The sequence below is a fragment of the Geotrypetes seraphini genome, chromosome 2 (genome assembly GCF_902459505.1).
Source record: "Geotrypetes seraphini chromosome 2, aGeoSer1.1, whole genome shotgun sequence".
Lineage (NCBI taxonomy): Eukaryota > Metazoa > Chordata > Amphibia > Gymnophiona > Dermophiidae > Geotrypetes > Geotrypetes seraphini.
In genome coordinates, this window is record NC_047085.1 from 51,459,917 (window position 1) to 51,480,666 (window position 20,750).

General features: G+C 41.7%; 2 protein-coding genes across 6 annotated transcripts in view; one reads left to right on the forward strand and one right to left on the reverse strand.

Annotated features, from left to right (window-relative positions):
- Positions 1–20,750, forward strand: part of TRPS1 (transcriptional repressor GATA binding 1) — a 524,235-nt gene that overhangs the window by 463,175 nt on the left and 40,310 nt on the right. The window lies entirely within an intron of this gene.
- LOC117355067 lies at positions 4,919–7,125 on the reverse strand. Its single transcript, XM_033933041.1, has 2 exons — positions 7,060–7,125; positions 4,919–6,963 (listed from the first exon to the last, which is right to left on the reverse strand). The coding sequence occupies exon 2, from the start codon at positions 6,943–6,945 to the stop codon at positions 5,563–5,565; it is 1,383 nt and encodes a 460-aa protein (XP_033788932.1). The 5' UTR covers positions 6,946–6,963; positions 7,060–7,125; the 3' UTR covers positions 4,919–5,562.

Below are 20,750 nucleotides of genomic sequence, written 5' to 3' on the forward strand. Positions count from 1 at the left end.
GGTTGGGACGTTGGATGGGACTGGGTGGAGGTGGAAGGGGGTTGGGACGTTGGATGGGACTGGGCGGAGGTGGAAGGGGGTTGGGACGTTGGATGGGACTGGGCGGAGGTGGAAGGGGATTGGGAGGTGGGGCGTCTGCGGGGGATAAGGAACGGCCGGTCAGGGATAGGGGTGTCTTCCTCCTCCTCCTCCTCCTCCTCCTCCTCCTCTTCCTGATCCTCCTCCTCCTCTTCCTCCTCACTCGCATCTGAAGACATAAATGCATGTAGTGTCAGAAGTATATGAAAAACTGTTAATGTTTAAAATGTTTGTCTGCGCGCGATTGTCTTTCGAGTTTTTGACCTGTCAACGTTTAAAATACATGATTGTTCAACACAGATATTATGACTGCACACCTTATACCCACCCGATATTTTACTGTAACATACCTGGGGTGTTGTACAGATTGCGGCGGACAGCCCGGACCCATGCAGGGTGATGTAGCCTGAGCTCGCGGGCTTTTTTCTTCAAATCCTCAACCTATTACATAATGGAGAGACATGAGTGAGCCATGATATATGGTTCATAGAGAATAGCACGTGGACAAATCGCGCAGACATGATATATATATATGCATTGAAAGCAGTGCATGGAAATAGATTGCAAGCATAATAATTATGTAAATTTTGAAAACCCGACTGGAATACAGCTAATTAAATCAAATAAGTACATGAGAGACACCATTATCAACTGCACAATTTTTCAGCAGATGTATGATGACGCAGTGCGCGATTTCAGGAGATGCGTATCCATTTTTGCCTTCCGCGCAAAAAAAAAAATTCTTTATCCGCGCCAATTTGTCAGCGCGCAATTGTCTATGAACAACATGTATTTGATAAATACTTACGGAGCGCGGTGTGATAGCGCGGGCGTTGAACAGCTGCGCAAGTTTTCCCCAGGCCCTGTCCATTTCACCTATATTGCGTCTTTTCCCCTTAACGGGGAAAAGCAGTTTAGCATTGAGCGTGAAGTACTCAGTTAATATGAGTACTTCACGCTCGGAGAAGTTGGGCTTCCGCCCACGGAAACCCACATAGGATGCCATCTTCTCTGTGAATCTATGACGTTTTTGCAAAGCTTAAATACCAGTCACATGACCGATGTTGTGTGAATATCGTGAGATTTCCCCTTTTCAGCGCTGCTATTGGTTATCTAAAACACGTGTTAAATGGTCAATAGTCAAACAGATTTTACTACATTGTAGTGATGAAATGCACATATTAATTGAGTATGTGTGTATTTTATAGTATATAGTTTTGTAGTCCTTGATTGAAACACAATTAGCGTTAGCATGGCGCGCATATGTGTTGAAACGCGTGATGACATCAGCTTGTCTCCATTAGTGCATAATGATGACGTATATCATCATATTAAAGTTATAGTACTTTTTCGCGCAATTGACGGATTAGTTTCCCAGTGCGCAATTGACGGGTTTTAGTATAATGAGCGCAAGTTAAAAATGCGGACGAACAGAGTTAATGGGAAATCTGAATAAATAAATAAATAAGCTATTACAGTGTTTGTATATGGGAAACACATAAGAACAATAAAATTATATTAATTTTAAAAAGATCAGGGAGTCATGAGTAAATTATTGTAATTATTACACATCATTTTCCACTCCTAATATATTAATACAGTCATACATCACATATGTTTGTGAAGAGGGATGCAGAGAAAATACATTATCCCAGGACAAGCAGGCAGCATATTCTTAACGCATGGGTGACATCACTGACGGAGCCCCGGTACAGACCTTTTTAACTAGAAAGTTCTAGTTGGCCGCACCATGCGCGAGTGCCTTCACGCCCGACGGAGGAGAGCGTGGTCCCCAGTTAGGATAAGCCAGCTAAGAAGCCAACCCGGGGAGGAGGGTGGGACGTAAGAATATCTAGTGAATAGTGTGTAACGTCACCCATGCGTTAAGAATATCTGCCTGCTGTCCCTGGATAACACCTGTTACGGTAAGTAACTGTGCTTTACTGCTCAATGCAGAAAGTAGGTATCATTACCCAAAGGTGTGTATCGGGTCGTTTGTTCATTCTTATCTTTGTCCTAAAGTTAAGTGACCTAATGTTAACATGAAAATGGAATCTAAGTCACTCTGCACTGATAATATGCCACCAGGTCAATTGTACAGGAGATGATTTAACCTACATAAATGAAGGAATTGAAAATTATATTTTTCTATTGGAATTGTGAACTTGAAAATGGATGAAATAAACCTTTTAGAAAATGTACATTTAGTGGAAGAACTTCAGATGTATTCATTTGGAAGCATTGGATGTTGGCAGGGATATGTACTTTAGAGGATGTAATAACTAATAGTAAACTGCTTGACTTTTCACAATTGCAACATATATTTGGTCTAAATCTGCTATCGGTCCCCTCTCTTAAATTCATAAATACTCGACGACAAGTTATCTTTTCTGTTTCAGCACCCCAAATCTGGAATTCTCTCCCTATTTATCTAAGGGAAGAAACAAACATAGAAAAATTCAAAGGTAACCTGAAGAGTTTTCTCTTTAAAGATGCCTTTTCTATTTAATCCTTTCTACACAAATTAATAACAATTCTTTTACCTCTAATCTTTTACTGAAACATTTAGTTTTTTCCCTTCCTCATGTATTTTCCTTACCTGTTTTTTCCTTCTCTAACATATATTGTAACTTTTACCCCTCCTTTTCCTTATGTATCATGTTTCGTTTCGTTTCGTTTTGTTTTTTGTTTTTTTTTTGTCAATAATGTGTTCAGTCTTATTTAGTATATTATTCCCCTTTTTCATTGTAATTTTAATAACATGTACATCGCTTAGAATGTAGATTAAGCGATTAATCAAATTTTTAATAAACTTGAAACTTGAAACTAAATAAATCACAATATTTTATGCTTTCAGGTGGTATAACTTAATAGCTGGACTTGTAAATAAAACACCAAAACATGGTCTTAGAGACATTTGGAGCATTGAGATTAAGCATTCAATTGATGCATCTCAATGGCCACAACTTTGGCCTAAAAAATATTGCCACTATCATCTTGAGGCTGGGACATTAGATCATCTTTTATTGTATTGTCCATATATATTATTAGTTTAGAAATCAATGTTGCCTCAAATAAATAGGATGAAGGACAATCCAGTAGCCTTGACTTATTATTGTATTATGGCAAATTATGTATTTAATTATGTCGGAATAAATATGATTTCAGGAAATGTTATTCATGTTTTAATCTTACATCAAGTGTTAAAAAAAAAAACAAATTTTAATTTAAATGCAGCACTTGCAATTCTTTCTAACACTTAATTGTTTCCATTGTGTCCTTACGTGTTACTTAGTTGGATAGTACAATACAAATTTACATTTAATGGCATAGTTATTAATGTCATACTAACATAAAGAAAACAACAAAATGTTTTAAACATTGGTAAATGTTTATTAAAATATTGCATATGTGATAAACATGTAATACACATATGTTCAAATGCAGTGTCAACAACACAAAATCTTTCAGTTCACCATTCATGATCTTTTATGTACAACATACTGAATTATATCTTTATTCGTTTTAAATCATAAACAAGTGTGCAATAATATATCCATTAAAGGTGGCACAGCAGTTAAACATCAGTGACAGTGAGTAAGGATGTGGTTATAGCAGTGAAAAAACATCAGGAGCAAATTAACAGACAGTTTAAGTGAAACAGTAGAAACAACAGTCTGGACCACCAAAAGGAGTGGGGGACATAGACAATTTAAAGTGTATCATCTGTTCATGCACCATGTGTGGAAATCACACATTTTGCTATACGACCTTTGAAAAAGAAAGACCATACACACCCTTCAAATTAAATGAGCAACAGTGGGAGAGAGTGAGATATTGGCAGAGCAGTTAACCAACATCTGTGGGAGTGAGAGCAACAGTTGGCAGAGCAGTTAACCAACAGTAGTGGGAGAGAGAGATATTGGCAGAGCAGTTAACCAACATCTGTGGAGTGAGAGCAACAGTTGGCAGAGCAGTTAACCAACAGTAGTGGGAGAGAGAGATATTGGCAGAGCAGTTAACCAACATCTGTGGAGTGAAAGCAACAGTTGGCAGAGCAGTTAACCAACAGTAGTGGGAGAGAGAGATATTGGCAGAGCAGTTAACCAACATCTGTGGAGTGAGAGCAACAGTTGGCAGAGCAGTTAACCAACAGTAGTGGGAGAGTGAGATATTGGCAGAGCAGTTAACCAACATCTGTGGAGTGAGAGCAACAGTTGGCAGAGCAGTTAACCAACAGTAGTGGGAGAGAGAGATATTGGCAGAGCAGTTAACCAACATCTGTGGGAGTGAGAGCAACAGTTGGCAGAGCAGTTAACCAACAGTAGTGGGAGAGAGAGATATTGGCAGAGCAGTTAACCAACATCTGTGGGAGTGAGAGCAACAGTTGGCAGAGCAGTTAACCAACAGTAGTGGGAGAGAGAGATATTGGCAGAGCAGTTAACCAACATCTGTGGGAGTGAGAGCAACAGTTGGCAGAGCAGTTAACCAACAGTAGTGGGAGAGTGAGATATTGGCAGAGCAGTGGTTTCAGAGACAGCACCTGATTGACATTTTGCTGGGGGGGGGACTCTGCTTCTGGGTCCTGCAAAGGCCAACACCTGACTGCCACCATCACGTTTGCACCCTTGTCAACCCATTCTGGGTCCTGCAAAGGCCAACACATGACTGCCACCATCAGGTTTGCACCCCTGTCAACCCATTCTGGGTCCTCATCTTTTTCTGAATCTCATGGCTTCAGAGACAGCACCTGACTGACATTTTGCTGGGGGGGGACTCTGCTTCTGGGTCCTGCAAAGGCCAACACCTGACTGCCACCATCACGTTTGCACCCTTGTCAACCCATTCTGGGTCCTGCAAAGGCCAACACATGACTGCCACCATCAGGTTTGCACCCCTGTCAACCCATTCTGGGTCCTCATCTTTTTCTGAATCTCATGGCTTCAGAGACAGCACCTGACTGACATTTCTGCTTATGTACTTTCTAGGCCACCAAAAACAAGGGAGGAAATGTACAATTTCAAGTTTTTCAAATTTTCCTTAACACAGCCGCTTTCCCTGAAGCCGCTCCATCCAAGACACCATCTGACCTTCCCTACGTGAAGGAAAAAGCCTTTGAACACCACCCACAACACCTTGAAAATGTCAAAGCGAGTACAGTATGCTTGAGTGGGTTACCTTGCTCGGCATAAAAAACCTTCACGCTTGGCACATGTCAGAGCAGTGGATACTAGGATAGGTAGGGGTCAGAGGAGGGCTTCAGAGAAACTCCTGGGGGAGAGATCCTGAGCACAACAGTTTGCAGGCCTGTAGCTTTCGGGCCACCAAAAGGAGAGGGGGACATAGACATTTCAAAGTGTCTCTCCTGTTCCTGCAGCATATGTGCTTGGGAGACCATATGGACATGTCAAAGCAAATTTCAAATCACAAAGTGCACACAATTGTAGCATAGCAACAGGAAAACCTGAACTTCAACATCAAACTCTACAGTTCCAGATTATGTGCTATACCACGGAGATATTGAAAGAGAGGTGTTTGTCCATATGTTGGCAGCAGCGTTGTTAGTCTTTGCGTCACTCTCACATACGTGCTCTTACTGCTGGGTGGTGCGCGGTTACCAGCCTGGAATCGAGCAAGCAGCTGTTCTGTGTGATCTTGCTCACGCTGTATATGTTCAAGGAGTTTAAAGATGGTTGGATGGTGGCATGCAACAGAGGATTGAAATGCATGGTGCCAACCTTCAACGGAATTATTGGTCCGAGGCAGTCCATCTTCCACACGGGAGCGCATATTCCACAGAGGAATAGGAAAAGGTGGCACCCGTCTCCCATTTGGCCGCAATCTCCCGATGTAATTGTCTTCCCAATAGTCATACACCAGGGTCAGTTCATCTGGTCGACTCTCCTCCAAGGTCTGGAAACACTCAGCAACATCATCCACAGGAACAAAACTTAATGCTAACAGCATTTTGGTGAACATTCTTACTCTCTCCTCATCTCTATAGCTGGCGGTCAGTCCCTCATGTTGAATTCTGCGCCACAATGATTGACCCAGATGGAACAGGCAGCCAGAAACTGTAGCATTGGGAAATACAGTGCGGGCAGCTTGCAGACTTGCTCTCTCAAAGTCCATCAAGATTGTCAATGGTGCCAACGTGTTTCTGGTTTCCAGCAGTTTCCTCAACACACGTTCATAGTCCTCCTCCCTTTTACTGTTCAACAACACGTAGACCATGGGAAGTGCACGATTGTCTACAAATGCATGGATGGTAAAGACTTGGACAAACAAATGGGGGGCAACTTTGAATGTCCCATCCATGAACCAATGTCCATGTTGCTCCAACACCTCAAGATTAGATTCTGTAGTGAAAATGAATATGCGTCTTTCATCATTTTCACCTGAATCCCACAACAGTAATTGTTCACCACGTGTGCTTCTTTGTAGCGGCTCAGGAATTTGTATGTCTCTTATGCACCTGGGATTACCCATTGCTAGATGGCCTGCATTTCTCTTTCTATTAACTGTTCTCTGCATGGAGGTGTATGCAGGCAATAATGTAGCGGCTTCTAAACTTGTACCAGCTGTTGTGCCATGAATGATCTGACGTGGCCTTTCAACCGTAGCCACAGCTCTTTCACGTATGTCTCCCATCATTCGATCAGCTTCAATTCTAGCATTGTTGGGTGCATGCACATGCGCCGTTATCTCAACAGAAGATCCATCAACGAGCCTCTTTCTTCTTCCCACACAGTCACGGCGCACACACCTCCAGGACGTGGATCCGTCTGCCATCACTCGGTCACGCCGATATCGATAGCCCTCATTAACCCAGTGCTCTCTCCCACGCTGTGAAGTTATTACTTCCATGTCTATGTCAAATCACTCCTGAAACCATACAATTAATAACATTATCCTATTTTGACTTGCAATTGATATACAATTGCCTATATCATGAATGCACTACTCAAAAGAACATCATACCTGTAAGACTGGAAGTATATCGATGAAACCCTCAGGAACTGTAGTCAACCTTCAACCCTGAACCAGTACCTGCAAGAATTATAACATGCATGTAAACTTAATGTTCACCCCCCACCAATCTCCAGCACACAAAAAAACATGCAAAGGTCAAATAGGTGAGGTTAGGCCATACATATGTAGAGTTTAGTGCTATGGCACAACACCATATACCTGCAAGGGTGCGATCCCTGTCAGGAAAACACTGAAGATGTCTGTCCTCTGTTGACTGTGGTGTCTTGATTGTAGTCTGTTGATTGTAGTCACCTTCAGTAGTAGATTAGATAAGGTTATTATATACATAGGACATACAAATCCCTATAGGTAAAGTTCAGTGCTATGGCACAACACCATATACCTGCAAGGGTGCGATTCCTGTCAGCAAAACACTGAAGATGTGTGTCCTCTGTTGATCGTGGTCTCTTGAATGTCCTCTGTTGATTGTAGTCACCTTCAGTAGTAGATTAGATAAGGTTATTATATACATAGGACATACAAATCCCTATATGTAAAGTTCAGTGCTATGGCACAACACCATATACCTGCAAGGGTGCGATTCCTGTCAGCAAAACACTGAAGATGTGTGTCCTCTGTTGATCGTGGTCTCTTGAATGTCCTCTGTTGATTGTAGTCACCTTCAGTAGTAGATTAGATAAGGTTATTATATACATAGGACATACAAATCCCTATACCTCTGTACTTACGTTGCCTCCAAGATTGAACTTCTAGACAACACTAGGGTTTCAGCAAATTCATATCCCTCAGCACATGACTGCAAGACTAAAATTTATAAGGTTAGCACATAGATATAACAAACAACACCCACTATGTCTGTACTTACCTTTGCAATCATACCTGTAATAGTTAAAATCTGGCTTGCCAACAATCATGGATTAAGAACGTCATTATACCTAATCGCAGACAGAAGGAAGGCAGAGAGGCCCAAAACAAGGACCCACAACAATTGTATACAATCACCCTCACTACACACCCAAGGCTAAAAGTGTACCCCAATAAGCCCTACCATCAGACTATTTATCCTATCCTATTGTTCCAATTTAGCAAAACCAAAAAATGAAGCTATGCATATACCTGTAAATGTGAATATCCTCTTATGTATGATACCTGCAAAAGAAAATGGTACCCAATGCCTTTATAAAACTATAAACCGTGAGCACACTCGGTTTTTTAAAAAATCTTTATTCATTTTAAATGACACATCATGTGTACAAGAATCAAAACATTAAAATGAAATACATCACATGTCAATCAAGTACCTCCCTTCCCAACCCACTTCCCCACTCTTACTTTTCCCAATATGAATGATAATAGTATAATTTAGACACCCTCCCAACAATAAGACAGTGTATCTTTAAATAGAAAATAGTGTATATTCATTACAGTAAGATGTTAATGTCTCCCTTTTTTATTGTTACTGTTCTTTCCATTTTGATAATGTGACATAATGAATTGTACCCAAAACTAGATACTTTCAAATTATTACTTATATGTTGAATGGTGACTCCTGTGCTGATATTTTCCTTTTTTTTTCTCATGCACTTACCCAATAATATTGCATCATTACATCATGATACAATCCTCAAATTAAACATATTCAGATACTAGTGTTGCTGGCATAAGAGTTTTTACCTCATGCCAACAAGTTTTTTTAGATATTTATTACTTTTAAAATCTATAACTCCATCCAATTATGCTTCCAATTAATATCCATCATCACATTATACATAATCTTAATACCATACCTCAACCTTCTCGCTCTTTTAACATGCGGGAAAACTAAGCGCAAGACGGGGTGTCCTTAAAAATCCGCGTTCCGTGCCCCTTTTCAGGTCCCTGCCCCTGACAGGGCTGGATGAGAAGGTTCATAGACAACGGCGCGAAAGACGAAAGCCAATTTAAGGCAAGGCGCGCCGCCGCACCGCACCAAATTACAGTTTTTAGGGGCTCCGACGGGGGGTTTTGTTCGGGAACCCCCTTCTGTTTACTTAATAGACATCGCGCCGGCGTTATCGGGGGTTTGGGGGTCGTAACCCTCCACATTATAGTAAAGTGGGGGGTTCCCCCCCCCCTCGCCCTCCGTCGGAGCCCTAAAAACGGTCATTTAGAGCGGCGCGGCTTGCGCGCAATCGTCTATGAACCCGTCGGAGCCCTAAAAACAGTAATTTAGAAAGGTGCGGCGTCGCGCGCTGCGCTCAATAGGGTGGGCACGCCTTTGACCCGGCGCGCCGGCGCGCTTTGGTTCATAGACAATTGCGCGCAAGACAAGATTTTTAAGGACCTGTGCGTTTAGATACGGGACCAAATCGCGGTTCATAGACAATTGCGCGTAAATATCACTGGTTCATAGACAATTGCGCGCAATACAAGAACTGAAAATGTAAATATCAACATACCTATATAAACTTGAGGATCAATTGCGCTGAGTTTTATGATCGCGATTGTCTTGCGCGCAATTGTCTATGAACCATACCCCCCTCCCTTTTCTTGCGCGTGAAGCGTAAATATAAACATACCTGTAAATGAAGAAATGTGGACGTTCGCTCTCACCAGAGGCGAGAAAAATCCGCGCAAGACAAATATTCGTTATAGATCAAGTACCAGCAAAACCAGATCTTTACCTATAACGGACACGGTCAGGCAGCGAAAGGAAGGCGGGAAAGGAAGGAGGACATATATAATGTAGAAACGTAACCATAGTAACGAAAATGCATTCACGTGACTTGTATTTAAATGCTGTTCGGAGAATATATATCATGAGATAACGTAACCATGGTAACGAAAATGCATTCACGTGACTTGTATTTTAATGCTGTTCGGAGAATATATATCATGAGATAACGTAACCATGGTAACGAAAATGCATTCACGTGATTTATGTTGAAAACGCAAAGAGTCAAGGGAATCATACATAACACACGTTGACGTGATGACGTGTTCACGTGCTGTACGTGCGCGTGTCCTCCGATGGTCAAGCGGCCTCTAGTGGCGCGCTCAGTTGTCTTGCGCTGAGTTGTCTTGCGCTCAATTGTCTTGCGCTCAATTGTCTTGCGCGGAGTTGTCGCTGCGCTGAATTGTCTTGCGCTGAGTTGTCGCTGCGCTGAATTGTCTTGCGCGCAATTGTCTTTGCGCTTATTTGTCTGCGCTATTTTGTCTGCGCGCGATTGTCTTGCGCGTTTTTGACCTGTCACCAGGACACAGTACTACTCGAAAGGGTCCAGAGAAGAGCAACTAAAATGGTTAAGGGGCTGGAGGAGTTGCCGTACAGTGAGAGATTAGAGAAACTGGGCCTCTTCTCCCTTGAAAAGAGGAGACTGAGAGGGAACATGATTGAAACGTTCAAGATAATGAAGGGGAATAGACTTAGTAGATAAGACAGATTGTTCACCCTCTCCAAGGTAGGGAGAACGAGAAGGCACTCTCTAAAGTTGAAAGGGGATAGATTCCATACAAACTTAAGGAAGTTCTTCGTCACCCAGAGAGTGGTAGAAAACTGGAACACTCTTCCGGAGTCTGTTATAGGGGAAAACACCCTCTAGGGATTCAAGACAAAGTTAGACGAGTTCCTGCTGAACCAGAAAGTACGCAGGTAAGGTTAGACTCGGGCAGGGCACTGGTCTTTGACCTACGGGCTGCCGTGGGAGCGGACTGCTGGGCACGATGGAAAGAAAATTCTACTCTCATTGCTCCTCTCACCATAAAAAATGTTCCCCTACAAATAGTTAATAATATAAAAATCTTAGGGGTGATTTTTGACACCAAACTGAATTTCCATGATCATATCAGTAATACTGTTAAAACCACCTTTTACAGATTATGTAGGAATCGATCTATCTCAAAATTTTTATGTCCAAAATCATTAAACATTCTTTTTCACTCTTTAGTGATTTCTAAATTAGATTACTGTAATGCTCTCTTTAAAGGTATATCACTAAACGAACTCAAACGCCTACAAATTATTCAAAATGTTTCCATAAAACTCATCACTAAATCCAGAAAATTCGATCACTTTACTCCCCTTTTAAAAAATGCACATTGGCTTCCAGTTATCCATCGGATAACATATAAACTTTGTTTGCTTTTCTTTAAGTCTCTATTCTATAAGACTCCAGCATTCATATACAAGCTATTAATACCATATCACCCAAGCAGAACCTTAAGATCTAATGAGCAAAATTTATTGACCATTCCTTCATTGAAGATTATTAATACCAGATGGCAGTTTATCTTTTCGGTAACCGCTCCACAGACTTGGAACGCTCTTCCAATTTATTTACGAAAGGAGCAGGATTTAGGAAAATTTAAAAGTAATCTAGAAACATTTCTTTTTAATGATGCTTTTAATATTTAATTCAATAATTTTAAGGCCAGTGATTTTATTATTTTATGTTTTAGCATTATATGTTTCCCTATTGTGCTTTTCCTTTGTTTTGCTTTTCTTTAATCAATTGTATTTCAAAACCCTATCTTACCTTATGTAATGAGAACATGTACCCGATATTATTACTTAAGTTTGTACTGTTTGTCTCTCATTGAATGTATTTTAAAATGTTCATCGCTTAGAATTTGATTAAGCGATTAATCAAGAGAAATAATAAACTTGAAACTTGAAACCACTGGTCTGACCCAGCAGCGGCAATTCTTATGTTCTTATTGATCATATTGCTTTAATATTCTCATGTTGTGTTATTGTAAGTATTAGGATTGATTTATAAGACTAATTCTCCACCTTAAAATATATTTCTCTGACAGAGAAAAGCCATGGCTCTGTGACATATATATAGATATATATTCAAGAACCGAAACTTAGAACATTTACAAGCAACCTGGAATTTTATTTCTTACAGAGCAGAATTAATTATATGATTAAACAGACAATGCACTAGATGTAGTTATAGATAGGATCTTTAAAAACAAGGGAAATGTGCCACAAGATAAAATATTGCTAAAGCAGAATGATTAATTTAGCTGGGTTCAAAAGATACTCACGGTAATGAGGGCCTTGCTGGTGATTTCATCTTATCAGACTTATAAATTCTGCCTTACTATCAGGTCTATTTACTGCAGAGATAGGCCACATTGCTCTGACCCCATTACTGAAAAAAACTGATCTAGACCCATCCTCATCGTCCATTTATCGACCCATAGCGAATATTCCTCTCCTGACCAAAATGTTAGAGTCTATAATATCTGCTCAGTTGTCATCATACTTAAAGAGATTTTCCATTCTTCTACCTTGCCAATATGGTTTCAGACCCAACTTCAGTACCGAATCTCTATTGGTCTCACTAATTTCAAAGGTTCAGCAACTACATTCATGTAACAAGTTCGCAATCCTATTACAATTTGATCTATCTGCGGCCTTTGACGTTGTTCACCACGATATCTTGATCTACCAACTTTCTGAGATAAGCATTGATTCTACAGTCTTAGACTGGTTCTCAAAATTCCTACGATCTCACTCATATACTGTTAATATGAATGGCACCATGTCATCTTCTTGAAAGACTCTATGTGGAGTCCCACAGGGATCACTTCTATCCCCTATCCTCTTCAACATCTATATGTCTACTTTAAAACTTTTTCATCTATTCCCCTTTGAAACATTATACACATATGCAGATGACATAATGGTCCTTCTTTAGATAGATTCAAATCTCACAAACCTCGCTGAAAATATAATAGCATGCATAATGAAACTTAAATCTTGGGCCCTTACTGTGCAAATGAAGCTGAATGAGTCTAAAACCAAACTAATATGGCTTGGCCCTGAAATAGATCAACTACCTTCATCCATTTCATTGCCAAATGGATCTTCACTGCAGATTGAATTATCAAGTAAAGTTCTGGGTGTCATTATAGACTCAACACTTTCATTCAATGAACATCTTAATTCTCTGGTAAAAAAAAAAATGCTTCTTTAGTCTCCATATGCTGAGGAAAGTGAGATCCTGCTTCCACCAACAACATTTTGTTGTCCTCATACAATCAATCATTCTTTCGAGGTTGGATTATTGTAATTCGGTCTATCTAAGTCTAACCAAGAAAAGTCTTCAAAGACTTCAACAGATCCAGAATACTGCAGCTAAGTTGATCTTTGCAAAAAGCAAATATGATCATGTTTCCCTGCTTTTGTTAAAACTTCACTGGCTCCCAGTAATCAATAAGGTTTACTTTAAATGTGCCTGCCTAACATTTCAGATCTTGCATGGCACTCTTCCCCCTTTAATTCTTCTGGTCCTGGAACTCTGGGAGATCTGATATTACCAGATCTATCCAAAAGCTTAAATTATCTTTCCCTCGTTAAAAGGCGTTATCTATATCAGAAAACTAGAGACATTTCTCTACTTTAAAATTAATGAGCTTTGGAATAACTTTCCTGTCAAGCTGTGTAATTTGGGCTGTTTCCAATTATTTCTAAAACATCTGAAAATGTGGCTATTTTCAAAAATGTAATTTCTGCTGCTCTCTATATAACCACTAATTCTTATTATATTTTCCTTTCTTAAACTTTTGTAAACCGTGTCGCACTCTATCCTTATAGAGAAGATGCGGTATATAAGCATAAGGTTTAGTTTAGTTTTAGTTTAGCTCAGTACACCTATAGGTAAAACAAAAAAATCTAGTTCAATACAGATCAATCCTGCATACACATTCATTGTAGAGAATGACACGGGGAAAAAATCAGTCCCCGGCCCACCGTCCCCTTCACCGCCCCGTCACCGACACTGCCATCCCATTCACTGCCCCATTCCTGCAGCATCCATACAAGCCTCAGTACTGCAATATTTAGCTTATTCCTTCCTTATAAATCAAAGTTCTGACTGCTGAACTGGAGAAAGAGATGTTCAGCTGGCAAGGCTTTGTTTATAAATTTTTATCAACACAACTAATATAGTACTTTATCCTAAAGCAAAAAAAGAAATATAATTTTTTTTTTCTACCTTTGTAGTTTGGTTTCTGCTTCCCTCATCTTCTCATTCAATTCCTTCATCCACTGTCTCTCTGCGTCTTCCATTTGCTCTGTTACTGTGCCTCTCCCTTTCTCCCCCCATCTTCTTTCCATCCTCTCCCCCCATAGTCTGGCATCTCTGTCTTCTTCCCTGCCAGCATCTTCTCCCCACTCTCTCTTCCCCATTTCCTTTCAGCGTCTTCTCCCAATCTCTCTTCCCCATTTCCTTTCAGCGTCTTCTCCCAATCTCTCTTCCCCATTTCCCTTCAGCGTCTTCTCCCCACTCTCTCTTCCCCATTTCCCTTCAGCGTCTTCTCCCCACTCTCTCTTCCCCATTTCCCTTCAGTGTCTTCTCCCCACTCTCTCTTCCCCATGTCCCTTCAGCGTCTTCTCCCCACTCTCTCTTCCCCATGTCCCTTCAGCGTCTTCTCCCCACTCTGTCTTACCCATGTCCCTTCAGCGTCTTCTCCCCACTCTTTCTTCCCCATTTCCCTTCAGTGTCTTTTCCCAATCTCTCTTCCCCATTTCCCTTCAGCGTCTTCTCCCCACTCTCTCTTCCCCATGTCCCTTCAGTTCCTTCTCCCCACTCTCTCTTCCCCATGTCCCTTCAGCGCCTTCTCCCCACTCTCTCTTCCCCATGTCCCTTCAGCGCCTTCTCCCCACTCTCTCTTCCCCATGTCCCTTCAGCGCCTTCTCCCCACTCTCTCTTCCCCATGTCCCTTCAGCGTCTTCTCCCCACTCTGTCATCCCCATGTCTCTTCAGCATCTTTTCCCCACTCTGTCTTCCCCATGTCCCTTCAGCGTCTTCTCCCCACTCTGTCTTCCCCATGTCCCTTCAGCGTCTTCTCCCCACTCTGTCTTCCCCATGTCCCTTCAGCGTCTTCTCCCCACTCTGACTTCCCTATGTCCTTTCAGCGTCTTCTCCCCACTCTGTCTTCCCCCATGTCCTTTCGGCGTCTTCTCCCCACTCTGTCTTCCCCCATGTCCTTTCGGCATCTTCTCCCCACTCTGTCTTCCCCCATGTCCTTTCGGCATCTTCTCCCCACTCTGTCTTCCCCCATGTCCTTTCGGCATCTTCTCCTCACTCTGTCTTCCCCCATGTCCTTTCAGCATATTCTCCCCACTCTGTCTTCCCACATGTCCCTTCAGCGTCTGTTCCTCTCCACCCCACCTTTCCTCCCTTTCTCCCTCCCTGCCCCTTACCTTCATGGCACTTTCAGCCCCACCCCCCCCGCAGCGAGAAACCTCGTAGCTGCTTCCGCCATGCACCCATGCTCCCCCCTCCGGACAACAGGCCCAGTCCAACAACTGTGCTGATAAACCTCCCTGCCCTTTACTTTCGTGGCTGGCGATTTCTAAACTGCCTTCTTACAGCAGCCGGAGCGTTGAAGTTGCATATGTCTGCCGGAAAGGTCGTCTCTGATGCAACTTCCGGTTGTGTCAGAGATGACCTTTACAGCATCCACACGCAGCTTCAATGCTCCGGCTGCTGTAAGAAGGCAGTTTAGAAATCGCAGCCACGTAGGTAAGGAGCAAGGAGGGAATAGGGAGATGTTTAGACTTGGCGGCAGTAAGGAGGGCGGGAGCACAATAGGTGAATGGCCTTCTCCCCGTAGCCACGGTGAACACAGTTTTTTCCCCACCTTTTTGGCAGGTTACCCGCAGCGCCACCATGTCAATTTCTAATTCATTGCTCACAGAATACCTGGCCTTACATGCAGAGTGATTACATTTTTATTAGACTAGGTTTTAAAAGCCATAAACAGTTCCTCAAGCCAGGGCCTATATTAACATTGAAGTACAGTCAGTAGGACATATATCACATGGAAGTCAGATGATTGCTAGTGCAGTTACAATATTTTCAGTAGATTTATAGGGCAGAAATACCACACACATATTAAGGAGGCAATTCTATATAGAGTACCAGAGTGCAGTGCACTAAGTGCTAATTCTATAAAGGCACCTGGGCACCCAGATTCAGTAGAATGTTAGCCTAAATGGGCATTACATACCAGCATTTAGGTACACCCACTTGCGCCATGTCAGTAGACATAAATGCATGCACATAAATACTGTACTTTAGAGTATAACTTATAGTATCTGTAATTTACATGTTTAAATGTTGGACCCACTGTTGCCCTTCCCTTGTCTATGCCCCTTTAGATTTTACTCTAAGCTTAACTGCAACAATTGTACATAAATGCTAATATTACATGCACAACTGGCACCTAGGTGTCCAGTTTTAGAAATGAGGGGTAAGAGACTTTTGATCAGTGGTCTCAAACTCACAGCCCAGGGGCCACATGCGCACCGCCAGGTACTACTGAAACCCTTGATATGTTTATCATAATCAGAAAAGTAAAATAAAACAGTTTCTTGATCCTGTCTCTTTAGCTATAAATTACAATATTATTATTAAGACTTAGCCAAAAGGAAAGATTTATTTATTTTGTTCAATTTTCTATACCGTTCTCCCAGGAGAGCTCAGAACGGTTTACATAAATTTATTCAGGTACTCAAGCATTTTTCCCTGTCTGTCCCGGTGGGCTCACAATCTATCTAGTGTACCTTAAAATGCATTTATAAACTATAAAGAGTTTTACCACTGCTTTATATGGACTGTTGGCAGGAAAAGATGATATAAAGAACACATCATGAACTGTTGGAGCCGAAAAAAAGTTTCTTTTTCAGGGACACACATTTAGTGAGGTAGGATAATATTGTCTCAAAATATGCTATGCTTTTTGCAGCTTATGATGTTTTCCCTGCCATTTCATTATTTCTAGGCCTGTTTTGAAAAAAAGTGGTATTGCCAACACAGGTGCGCCAACTCAACTTGAATTTGTTAAATGTAAGAAAGCAGTCACTGTTGATGCCTGTGTTAAAAAGATTGAAATCTGTTTGTAGAGTAGACTTTTTTGAGTTCAGAAGTGATGAGTGAGTTATGGTTCAGATGATAGGTGCTTTACCACAAGGACGCAATACATTTGCATTAATAGAAGTACTAATTAATTCCAAATACACACTCCACACCTGCTCCCTCTTCAGCCTATATAATCATATCCAAACAGTAGAATATTTCCCTATGCATGTCAAAACATTCATGAGGCTGGTGAGTACTAGTCTTGGAAGAAATATGCAAAACAGCTAGAGAAAAGCCAGTTTGGACCTCCCAGAAATAGTACAAGGGATATACATTAATTAGAAGTAGCCCAGGGATTAGAGCATTGAGCTAACAAACGGGAAAGCCAAATTTAAATCCTGCTGCTGCTACTTGTGATCTTGGGCAAGTCACAGCCCTCTATTGCCTCAGGTACAAGCTTAGCTTATAAGCCCTCTAGGGACATGGAAGTATGTAGCATACCTGAATGCAACACACCTTTAGCTGAAAAGGTTGTGAGCTAAATTAAAATAAATTAATGCACCTTAAAATGCATTTATAGAATATGAGTCATAGTGTTTTGTATCCCACCCCCCCTTTTATGAAATCACATTAATAAAATGTTTATTCCTCCCCCCCTTTTTTGTAATCATCAGCCGCAATGGTAAAAACTCAAACATTCATAGAATTCCTATGAGCGTGGGAAACTTTACTGCCACAGTCAGCGATAAAAAAACACTATCGCAGCTTCATAAAAGGGGGATTTGCAAAAGTGGGTGCGTCTTATGGATTGAAGATGACTCGCCCCCCCTCCTCCCGGCACCTTTTTAAAACACCGCCCGCCCTTTAAAAACACTACCTGCCCAACCGCAGCCATTCAGAAAGCGGGGTGGGCCCAGGCAGCAGCGCAGAAAGCACGCTCCTGCCGGCCCATACACTGTTGAACCACCAGGCTTACGAAGCGTTTTAAAAGGTACTGTAGGGAAGATTGCATGCAATTTGCTGCTGCCATAGTAAGGAGGAAAATGGGAATGGGGAAGAGCAGGTGGACAGGAAAGAAAGGGACTGCATTGGAGGAGCAAAAGAGGGGAAAAGATGCTAGCATCGGGGGGGGGGGGGGGAGGGCAGGCCAGGCCGGGAAGATATGTGGCCTTGAGGTGAGATGGGGTGGGGGAGGGGATCTTTAGAAGAAGGGAAGAGAGGGGAGAAGCTGAACATGGGGAGAGATAAGAACATAGAAGAAAGATGTTGGGTGAGGTGGGATAGCAGGGTCAGGGATGCAGATTGTCAATGGTAGACAGGGAGAGAGGGTAGGAACAGTGGAACATAGAGGCAATGCTGGAAAATAGAGGAGATTAGGGCACTGAGGGACAATGCTGGATAAAGGGCAGATGGGGACATGGAGGTAGGATAGGGACAGAGAAGGAAGATGCTGGATAGGGCAATAGGGGTGCAGAAGGAACAAGGATGTTGGACCTGGGAATAGAAGAAATGTCAGAGGGACAGGAGACCCTGCAGAAACAGAAAAGAGACACATGGAATCAAAGTAAATTACCCACACACACACACAAAAAAAAACAAAAAAAGTGTTCAAACAACAAAGGTAGATAAAAGTGTTTTATTTTGCATTTATTAATTTAAATGTTAGCTTTTGGAAATAAACATCTCTGATATCTTGCATTAAAAAAAGGTACTGTGGGACAGGGGTGTTTTAAAAGGAAGGGTGGGGGAGGGGTGTTTTACAAGGGTGGGTGGGATTGTTTTAAAAAGGTACCGGGAGGGGGGGCAGGTTACATTTCAGGGCAGTGATTCAGGGTACAGAGCCTGGCAAGGAAGGGGGGACAGGGTGCAGAGCCTGGCTGGGAGGAGAGCCTGGCAGGGAGGGGGGGACAGGGTGCAGAGCCTGATTGTGGGGTTGGGTGCAGAGCCTGGCAGGGAGTGAGGGAGGCTGGGTGCACAATTTGGTTCAGTATGATTTTTGTCTTGTTTTCCTCCTCTAAATCTAAGGTGTGTCTTATTTTTATTTATTCAATTTTCTATACCGTTCTCCCAGGGGAGCTCAGAACGGTTTACATGCATTTATTCAGGTACTCGAGCAGTTTTTCCCTCTCTGGCCCAGCAAGCTCACAATCTATCTAACATGCCTGGGGCAGTGGGGGGATTAAGTGACTTGCCCAGGGTCACAAGGAGCAGCGTGGGTTTGAACCCACAACCTCAGGGTGCTGAGGCTGTAGCTTTAACCACTGTGCCACACTCTCCTCTAAATCTAGGGTGTGTCTTATGGTCAGGTGCGTCTTATGGAGCGAAAAATACGGTAGCTCACATTAACCTAAATTTGTAAAATGAAAAACTGATTTGTGTGAATTTAATTCAAACGCAAATATGTGAAACAAAAATCCAGAAATCAGTAAAAATAAAAAATCTTTTTCCTTTTGCAAGTACTTGAAGGATATTATGAGCAACAGATTCTGATCTTTTACTGCACATTGTTATCTGTGCATGTGATGATTCTTTCCCAGCCCCTAGTAATATATACTTTTCACCCTGATTCCTGTTATTCTCATTCTTCCAGCTCTTACTGTCCTGCCCCTCCTGATCAAACCTTTTCCTATCCCATATTTTCCTTTTGTATACTTCTTCCATGACCACTCAGCTGTTTTCTATCACTCTTCTTTCATGCCCCAATTTTACTCTTTTGCATACCCTAATACAAAAAAAATGACAAACGAGTGCAAAGGAAAAACACTTCTGCCAAACTGTCATACTCACAGGAAGGAAACAGACAAAAGGAGAGAAGATCAGTCAAGGAAAACAGTTATGACAAAATACAGAGCCCTTAAATTCACTACAGTTCACTCTCTACTCTGCTCAGCAGACTGTCACTAGAGTCCAGAGTTCAGTTCCTGTCTGACAGCAATAACCAGGAGTGTGGTTGTGCAGCCTGTATAATGTAGAGGGAGAAGCAGTGGTGCCCCACATGCATAATAAATCTTGAAGCAGCACATATTTCCACATGTGTATTACACATTTGCTTTATCTCCACACCTTCATGGGCATGAGTTGATATCACATGGTAGTGATGCTGTTTTAATCCCTACATTAAGAGGATATTTTTATTAAATTTTTTTCCATATGCAAAGAGTTTTACATGCAGAAAAGGCCTTTCATAAAATTTCCTTGTGGTGAACACATGTATGCCAGCAAGAAGATGCATACTTAAATGAAGCATTCCCCAGGTCATAATTTGAAAAGTCTCAAGGAAGGGAGTAGCAAGGACCAATTTAATTCCAACAAACTATACAGGTAAAGGTGAATAAACATCCAAAAGGAGGTTTTTTTTTTTTTTTTAATAATGGCCTGCCTCTATGTTCAGCTGTTTAAACGCCCAGAACACCACTACGTCTAAACTTATACCATATAATCAACCTAAAAAAAGCCTAAGCAGGCCATTATCAAAAAAAACCTCCTTTTGGACTTTTTTTGATAATGGACATTTTCTCTGTTTCTACTTTCAACGTTTAAGGCCTTAGGCCAAAAGGGGACTTAGACTTTTTTTTAAAATTATGCCCCTCCACGCGTGTTTACATGATGGCATGTACTTTGATAGTGGGAGTGTGCATGGGTGGAGTGTTTGAATTTTGTGTTAAACTTGCTGTAACATTTCAAGTCTTTCATTAACAATCTTTCCAAGGTTAACACAAAATTCAATCACACTCCTCTGGTGTATTCTTACAGACACATCTTCCTCATCTGCCATGACAAAATATACAAAGTTCTTCCTTTCACTGTGACCCAACAATGAAG